The following is a 9,146-nucleotide window of genomic DNA, read 5'->3' as shown; positions in this document are numbered from 1 at the left end:
TGCTTTTTTTTCCAATTATTTTTTAAAAGTCAGGTCAAGGCTCCAAAATCCCAAAGGCGATATAAGGGTGGCGGCTCACAGTTTTTGTTTGCTGGATTCTTTTAGTTCAGCTGGGTGTCTTTCCTTTTGTTATATTGCTTTAAGAGTTCAAAATGTGTTAATTACATTAATAAAATGTAATTTTCTCTGTAGCACTTCATGGATTTCATAAGCAACACACCTTAGTTGTTCACACAAAGCATAAAGGTAAAAAACAATATATACAGTGTTATCTTCATTTTAGATGTCAAAAAGTATTTGCGGCTCCCAGTGTTTTCTTTTGCGTGGAAACCCGGTCCAAATGGCTCTTTGGGTGTTAAAGGTTGCAGACCCCTGACCCAGACCATAATTATGGGGACCCCACCCTAGAGTCAGGCATAGGGGAGGGGCTCACTTGAGAGCACCTGGTGCCTTAACCTATGGAGCCTGCCCAGGCTCAGCCTGAATGAGTCACATAGGCCAGTCCTACCATAGGCCCACCAACTGATCTGTGGCTGGAACAATAGGGGTCTGCTGTTTTTTTCGTTTCTGCTTTTTCATTTTAACCTGTTTTGGTCCCTGGATGCTTAAACTTGCATGGCTTTGAACACTTCACTGTCTCTAAAAAGCCTGGAGTAGAGGATTGGGGAGAGGAAGGTCAGGCCATCTCTGGTTAAACAGCTGATCCAGGTAATCATTACAAATTGGATGGATGGATAGATGGATCAACGGAGTATAATGGTACTAAAAAAAGCATCTACAGTACTAAAAAGACATGTTAACATAGAAGTAAAAGAAGAGCTGTGCTTATCACTGTACAGTGATAAGCACAGCATCGTCACCTTAGATTAAGAAGGCTCTTGGATTTATTTTCCTAGTTGGTTGGGAAATTTGTTTGTGAAGTTTCCATATTGTTACCCTGACTTTCTCCCAAGTCTGAAGATCTGTATACTTACAGGTTTTTTTGTTTGTTTGTTTTTTACAACCGTAATGCATTTTACTGGTATACATTTCATTTCTTTAGAGATATTTAACCACCATTAGATAACATCTCTGGAGTAGGTTGCACTCACAGGGATAATTTTCTATGGAAGAGAAGTCATATGATCTGTGGAACACCCATTTGTGATTGGTCAGATGCTTCCCACACCACCCCTTTCACCCTTGAGTTGATAACAACCCTCAACAACATATGACCACTTATCCTTGTCACCAATTTTCCACCCCAATAATTGAAAGATATCCTGGGTATGTTGAACTTACTTTAGATCCCAGGTTTCATAAGCCCGTACCAACAACATAACATCGTTTTGTTTCCCTAATCGTACTAATTGTACAAATGTCCCTATCCAAGAACCTATCCAAATGTACAGCTTTAAAAGTAGCTATGCACAGACATGCCCACAATTACTGAAAGAGAAAAGGAATAAGAAAGGCTTGTTGATGAACCAAACAGTGCAAAGTCAATCAGGGAAATGCATACAGAGGCGACCACTCAAAAGGGACCGAGAAGAAAAAGCTGTCAGGAAACCCAGAGATGGACTCATTGTCGTATTGGAGCTCATCTCCAGACGAATCCTCAGACAGAAAGACTGTGTAGTGACGAGTAGGACGGACAGGGCTACAGTGACAAGAGGAAAGACAACAGAAAATACACAGTTCATTACACAGGGGGCAGAAAGCAAGAGGCACATTAAGAAGAGAAATTAGAAGAATTAGAAGTTTTCTAGTTGATTATTGATTTGAATGGGCAAAGAGTTTGTTGAAAAAGAAAATAATCCAAATTTTTGGCACTCCTTCAAGTAAATCCTTAATTTTTTCTCATTTCCAATGATGCAAATCTTGTTCCTGTAATGGTGCACACAGCTTCTGTCCTATTGCTCCATCTTTATGATGTCAAAAAGGGGGGATGTACTTATATAGGCATCACAGAAGTCCCTTCCACCTAATGTTCAAAATATCTGTTTACACAGTGTAGCCAATCAGAAGAAAGGTGGTTTAAAACAGTTTATTTCAGACATAGGGGCTAAAGGGCTGCACCAACGCCCATCACAAAATGTATTGATTTGTCTGAATTGTGAGTGATGCACCAAGAGGCAATTGAAGGGAGTCTGATTTGTGTCTAACTCAGTACAGCAGTACAGAACAACTGTTTCACCATCATCAATATCTTTCAGTGGTACCAAACAAACATTCCAATTATACTCTTAGTCGAGTCGCTTTTGACCAGGATATGTTGTTCAATGCGCCATGTTAGACAAATATGTAGGACTGCTTTCTTCAATTTGTGTAATCTCTCTAAAATTAGAAATATCCTGTTAACTTAAAGTCCTCATGGTACCCTATTATCCCAATAGAGCACTTGGTTGTCAGGCTGAAGGTTTACCTGTGGCTCTTAGGATATTTAAAAGTAGAATGGGAGGGAGAGCCTTCCGGTTGCAGGTCCTTCTTCTGTGGAACCAGCTCCCAGCTTGGATTAGGGACACAGACACTCTCTACTTTTAACATTAGATTTAAGACTTTTCTGTTTTGACAAAGCTTATAGTTAGGGTTGGATCAGGAGGCCTTGAACCCACCCTTAGTTATGAGTTATTATTAATGTCTGGCTCTCTTTCACAGCATGTCTTTTGTCTCGTCTATCTCCATTTACCCCCACCGGTCGTGGCAGGTGGATGCTGAGATTATATTATCAGTTTATATGTGGATTATATATGGAGACCCATTTTAATATGATGAACTTAGAAGTGTCCAGGTATGTTGATTGTAGATATTAACAAGGTTAAAGAAACCCCCATGTTTTTTGAATCCTTTAGGCCCACAATTTATCCACTGCCTTTTCCAACAAGGGAACATTAACCTTATCTCTTGACTGAACAAACTCAAAAACAGTGGAATTTGCTGTTTATAAATAAAGTATGCTTACTGGTCAATGCTGCTTTCCAGACTCAGATTGCTGCTTGGTCTTTTCAACAGCACTGGTGGCCGAGCCTGTGGACATGACGAAATAGGAGAGAAAGGAGAAATTTTAATGTCAGAAATACAAATAATGTACCACTATCTAAAGAAAGATAGATATAGATTGTTATACATATATTGTGTATAACAATACAGTGGCTTGCAAAAGTATTTGGCCCCCTTGAACTTTTCCACATTTTGTCACATTACAGCCACAAACATGAATCAATTTTATTGGAATTCCACGTGAAAGACCAATACAAAGTAGTGTACATGAGAAGTGTAACGAAAATCCTACATGATTCCAAACATTTTTTACAAATAAATAACTGAAAAGTGGAGTGTGCGTAACTACTCAGCCCTCTGAGTCAATACTTTGTAGAACCACCTTTTGCTGCAATTACAGCTGCCAGTCTTTTAGGGTCTGTCTCTACCAGCTTTGCACATCTAGAGACTGAAATCTTTGCCCATTCTTCTTTGCAAAACAGCTCCAGCTCAGTCAGATTAGATGGACAGCGTTTGTGAACAGCAGTTTTCAGATCTTGCCACAGATTCTCGATTGGATTTAGATCTGGACTTTGACTGGGCCGTTCTAACACATGGATATGTTTTGTTTTAAACCATTCCATTGTTGCCCTGGCTTTATGTTTAGGGTCGTTGTCCTGCTGGAAGGTGAACCTACGCCCCAGTCTCAAGTCTTTTGCAGACTCCAAGAGGTTTTCTTCCAAGATTGCCCTGTATTTGGCTCCATCTATTTTCCCCATCAACTCTGACCAGCTTCCCTGTCCCTGCTGAAGAGAAGCACCCCCAGAGCATGATGCTGCCACACCATATTTGACAGTGGTGTGTTCAGAGTGATGTGCAGTGTTAGTTTTCCGCCACACATAGCGTTTTGCATTTTGGTCTCATCTGACCAGAGCACCTTCATCCACATGTTTGCTGTGTCCCCCACATGGCTTGTGGCAAACTGCAAACGGGACTTCTTATGGTTTTCTGTTAACAATGGCTTTCTTCTTGCCACTCTTCCATAAAGGCCAACTTTGTGCAGTGCACGACTAATAGTTGTCCTATGGACAGATTCCCCCACCTGAGCTGTAGATCTCTGCAGCTCGTCCAGAGTCACCATGGGCCTCTTGGCTGCATTTCTGATCAGCGCTCTCCTTGTTCGGCCTGTGAGTTTAGGTGGACGGCCTTGTCTTGGTAGGTTTACAGTTGTGCCATACTCCTTCCATTTCTGAATGATCGCTTGAACAGTGCTCCGTGGGATGTTCAAGGCTTGGGAAATCTTTTTGTAGCCTAAGCCTGCTTTAAATTTCTCAATACCTTTATCCCTGACCTGTCTGGTGTCTAAATCCAATCGAGAATCTGTGGCAAGATCTGAAAACTGCTGTTCACAAACGCTGTCCATCTAATCTGACTGAGCTGGAGCTGATTTGCAAAGAAGAATGGGCAAGAATTTCAGTCGCTAGATGTGCAAAGCTGGTAGAGACAGACCCTAAAAGACTGGCAGCTGTAATTGCAGCAAAAGGTGGTTCTACAAAGTATTGACTCAGGGGGCTGAGTAAATACGCACACCCCACTTTTCAGTTATTTATTTGTAAAAAATGTTTGGAATTATGTATGATTTTCGTTACACTTCTCACGTGTACACCACTTTGTATTTGTCTTTCACGTGGAATTCCAATTAAAATTGATTCATGTTTGTGGCTGTAATGTGACAAAATGTGGAAAAGTTCAAGGGGGCCGAATACTTTTGCAAGCCACTGTGTATGTGTGTATATATATATATATATGTATGTATGTGTGTGCATATATACAGTGGTCCCTCGCTATAACGCGGTTCACCTTTCGCGGCCTCGCTGTTTCGCGGAACAACTCTTTCCAATAGCTTTAGCTCATAGCTCATTATCTTTTCCACTCTATAGTTACTACAGCTCCGCCCATTACCTTTGTTCTGTTTTATGTCATGTTTTCCAGTCACTGTGTATTTATATACCACTCTGTATTTAATATTAGTTACTATTAATCTCTGGCTATCTTCCACAATGTGTCCTTGTCCTACCTTTCTCCCTTTACATTTTTTCCTCACTGACCAAAGTTCTTGCTCACAGGGGGGTCATCTGATTATTGGGATTTTCTGTTTTTTCTCTGTATTATTGTAGGGTCTTTAACGTACAATGTAAAGCACCTTAAGGCAACTGCTGTTGTGATTTTGCCCTATATAAATAAAACTGAAACTGAACTGAATTCTTGAAAACTGGGACCAGTACACTTCTTCTCTGCTCTTCAGACTTCCTTTCACTTTGAGTTAATCAATCTGGTTAGTCCATTGCCCTCTCTTCTATACAACTCCATACTTCACAGGACTTTTTTTTCCTGTGCCCAAGTGCTTTCAAACATTCACATACAGACTCAGACTAATGGATCCATCAGAGGCAATCCTTAGTAGATCCCTGATTCCATCATTCAAACACCCATAAGCTGTTTCTTAGATATTTGCAATGAATAGCTGTACAGGTGTACCTAATAATACAGCCCATGATTGTATATAGTTTAAAAAAATAATTACACACGTCAGCTTATCTACTCTGGAACGTAAATATATAGATAGTGCTTTGCGAGCACATTTTAATCTTTTTTTTCCAAATTTAAATAATTACAATATACAATATCAGTCTCATATTTTTGTACTGGGAGATGCAATCAAACATAATGCTACAAACAGAATAATGCTATTTTAACACACCACATTTAAATCCCCCTTTGACATAGCATTTCAGGTGTGCTATGACATAAGTGTTTCATATGAAACGTTTTTAGCGTTTTTACATTGTCACATCCTTTTTGCCCACCTGTCCCAAGTGCATAGTGACTGGCCGACTGTCTTCCCAGTTTTGCAGTGACCTGTTGCTTCTAGCTGCACCAGTGGAGGTGGAAAATCCTGCTGTGCTGTCATCATCAGTCACTGCTGACCCCTCAGTGGAGAGTCCATTCTCTGCTTGCTCCTGCAGTGGTGGGGGGGGACACAGGAAAAAGAAAAGTTAACAAAGGTGAAAGTAGTGATGGCAGAGAAGGAAAAGAAGGACAGAGGCTGCATGCTGTGGCTGGAAGGCCATAGGGTCAAAAATGACAGATTAGGGAAGCCATCATTATAATTCATGATTAAAACTCCCAAATGATTCAGAGCAGGAAAACAAATCAATACCTTTTGCTTCAACCGACTCTTGACTTCTCTGATCCTCATTTTTGCATGGTCCTTGGCCTGTTGAGCACATAAGCACACATAGGTCATTGCCATTGTGAATGTATTTACATCTTCTTATGATTCTTACATTTCAAAGGAAAGTTGAGGCAAGTCTCATCTACACAGTGAAACTACGTAAATAAGAATAAAGGTGCAGAGTATCACCCACGTCGACACCTCATGCTCACAGATCCTTTATACTTTTCAGAGGAGCTCTGTTAATTAAACCTTGAAACAATATAGCTTTGTAACACACAAGGTTTGTTGCTGATATGGTTGATCACCATGTTAGCTCATATTGTAACACAGGGGATTAATATTAACAGCTGATACATGGAAGAAATTTCAAAAGTCACTAAAGTGCTCACAAATTTATAAACTGTCTTCATAGCTGGGTTTGCTTTGGTCTTCACTGTGTTGAAGATGGCTCCACCACCTTTCTGCAAAACAAACAAAATTGTTATATATTTATATATATTACGATTAATTTTTAGTTGAACCAGTATCATCAAAGTTCTCAAACTCCAATCAAAATCCTTAAAACCAGTTGAAACATTAAATTAACATTAGCCCATCAAAGTTTCTGTCTCAAAAAGGAGAGGCGGGTGTCTACTAATCTGAAGGTCAATGGTTCAATCCCAGGCACCTGTGGTCTGCATGTTGAAGTATCCTTGGGCAAGATATCAAAAAATCAGATTCCCCTGATGCACACTTGAGTGTATGAATGTTAGGTTAAAAGTACTTAGGAACAGAAAATAATTTGCTTATATGAAAGTACGGGTGAATGAGTCTTATGGTAAGAAAGCACTTTGACTCCTCAAATAGAGTAGAAAAGTGCTATATAGGTACTAATCCATTTACCATTTTGTTAGCAGTGATTTAACCAACATGGAAAAAACAAGGGAAATGGTGTCTTTCCCAGTTTGCAACAATTTTTAATCTTTTATTCAGAGTGTTATCAGTGTCATTCTGCATTATGTGATACCCCACATACAAGAAACCTGTTAAAGCCTCTTAAAAATGTTACTCATGGAAATAACTGGTGATATGAAATAACTATTGAAACGTCACCAATTTTCTTTCTTTCTTTCCATAGATTTTCAATTGGTCAGGTAATTGGTTGGGCCATTCTAGCAGCCTTGTTTTCTTTCTCTGAAACCAACTGAGAATTTCCTTGGCTGTGTTTGGGACCATTGTCTTGCTGAAACGTCCACCTTAATTTCATCTTGGTATATGGTATTGGTATATTGGTATTTCGTTATCTTGGTATATGCAGCTGATTTTTAATCAAGAATGAACCAGTCATTTGTTTCATTTATCCTTCCTTAAATTATATGAAGTGTGCCATAATGAAAAACAGTCCCATGCCATGATGTTCCCACATCCATCATCAACCTTTTGACTTCAAAATATGGTGTGTATTATGGCAAAAACATTCAATTTTGTTCTCATATGAGATGTTTCTTGTGTGACACCTTGGTAATGAGACATCTTTTTTTATAACCCATCAGTTAGGACAAAAACAGCTGATATTATTTTGCACTAAGTGGCAGGTTTTTAACTACTGATGAATTTCAGCTGGTGTCATGATTTTGTTTTCACCTCCCTTTCGTCACCTGCTTGGTTCTTTTTCCCTGCGTTATTTCGTATTATTACACAATTTATGGACATTGTGTAATAATCTATGATTTGATTTCTTTGCATGTGTGGATTGAATGGATAGCTACCAACATCTGGTGAGAATTTTATGCCAACAGCATCTTTAGAAATATATTTATTTAGAAAATTGGTGATGTGTTCAATACTTATTATACCTGTTGTATTTTTATTTTTATATATTAGCACCTACAATTATATAAAGCACTGAAACACATAGAACAAAGTGAGTCGAATAAAGGAGTGAATGCAACATAACATTGTCTATTTGCAGAATCAGACAACACGATGTGTTTATACACATCCGCATTTAATCATTAAGTATTATTAATCTCCGGCTCTCTTCCACAGCATGTCTCTGTCCTGTCTTCATCATCTCACCCCCAAGTGGTCTTGGCAGATGGCCACCCCTCCCTGAGCCTGGTTCTGCTGAAGATCTCTTCCTGTTAAAGGGGAGTTTTTCTTTCCCACTGTCACCAAAGTGCTTGCTCGAGGGGGAGGGTTCTAATTGTTGAGTTTCTCTCAGTTTTCTCTGTATTATTGTAGGGTCTTTGCCTTATAATATAAAACACCTTGAGGCCACTGGTGTCGTGAATTGATGCTATATAAATAAAAGTGAACTGACTTGAAAACTTGGTTATCCAATATGACAATGATCCCAAGTACACCACCAAATCTACAACGGCATGACTGTAAAAGGAAAGAATGAAGTTGCTGCACTAGTCAAAGTCCAGGCCTCAACCTGACTAAAGCACTCTGTGTAAATAAAACCTGGAATGTTGCACAAAGAAATGGGCACAAATTCCAAAAGAGAGAGGCTGAAAAATTTATACAGAAAACAATTATTTCAAGTTACTGCTAAAAGTGGCTATGCAAGTTATTGAATCATGGGATATATATAGTGTTTTTCACACGTTTCGACAGAGATTTGTGCTGGTGTGTGAGACCATGACCTAACAGCATAGCAGATAACTGAAACAATATTTCAAAAATTGATACAATTGCCAAAAAAACCTACATGTTCAACCCTCTGGAGCCATTTATTTTTAAAATTAATTCCATTAGATGCTGAATTTTCAAAATTTCCATGATTTCTATCTTAGCAAACAGCTGTTGTCAACAGATGGGTAAAATTTTACTCTTGATTTATATGCTTTTGACTATAAGTAAAATATATAATTTAAAAACTTCCTGAATGCTTCTTTTTCCTTCTAACAAAACAAGATAATTGAGATGACATATGTTTACATGTTTCAATAATATCTACAGCTGC

The 9,146-nt window shown here is 38.9% G+C and overlaps 1 protein-coding gene across 2 annotated transcripts in view; it reads right to left on the bottom strand.

Annotated features, from left to right (window-relative positions):
* The window catches only part of dennd1a (DENN/MADD domain containing 1A), a 41,336-nt gene that overhangs the window by 6,265 nt on the left and 25,925 nt on the right, over positions 1 to 9,146 (bottom strand). The window contains exons 17-21 of one of the 2 annotated variants that reach the window (XM_004564646.5): positions 6,586 to 6,657; positions 6,179 to 6,235; positions 5,826 to 5,978; positions 2,942 to 3,006; positions 1,502 to 1,639 (exon numbers count right to left, since the gene is read on the bottom strand). In XM_004564646.5, the coding sequence (XP_004564703.2) occupies positions 1,502 to 1,639; positions 2,942 to 3,006; positions 5,826 to 5,978; positions 6,179 to 6,235; positions 6,586 to 6,657 (485 nt within the window). The remainder of the gene's footprint in view (positions 1 to 1,501; positions 1,640 to 2,941; positions 3,007 to 5,825; positions 5,979 to 6,178; positions 6,236 to 6,585; positions 6,658 to 9,146) is intronic. The other variant, XM_004564647.5, reaches the window with a different exon arrangement.

The sequence above is a fragment of the Maylandia zebra genome, linkage group LG7, assembly GCF_041146795.1.
Source record: "Maylandia zebra isolate NMK-2024a linkage group LG7, Mzebra_GT3a, whole genome shotgun sequence".
Lineage (NCBI taxonomy): Eukaryota > Metazoa > Chordata > Actinopteri > Cichliformes > Cichlidae > Maylandia > Maylandia zebra.
The sequence above is the reverse complement of the archived record's forward strand: the minus strand, read 5'-3'. Positions and strand labels throughout refer to the sequence as shown.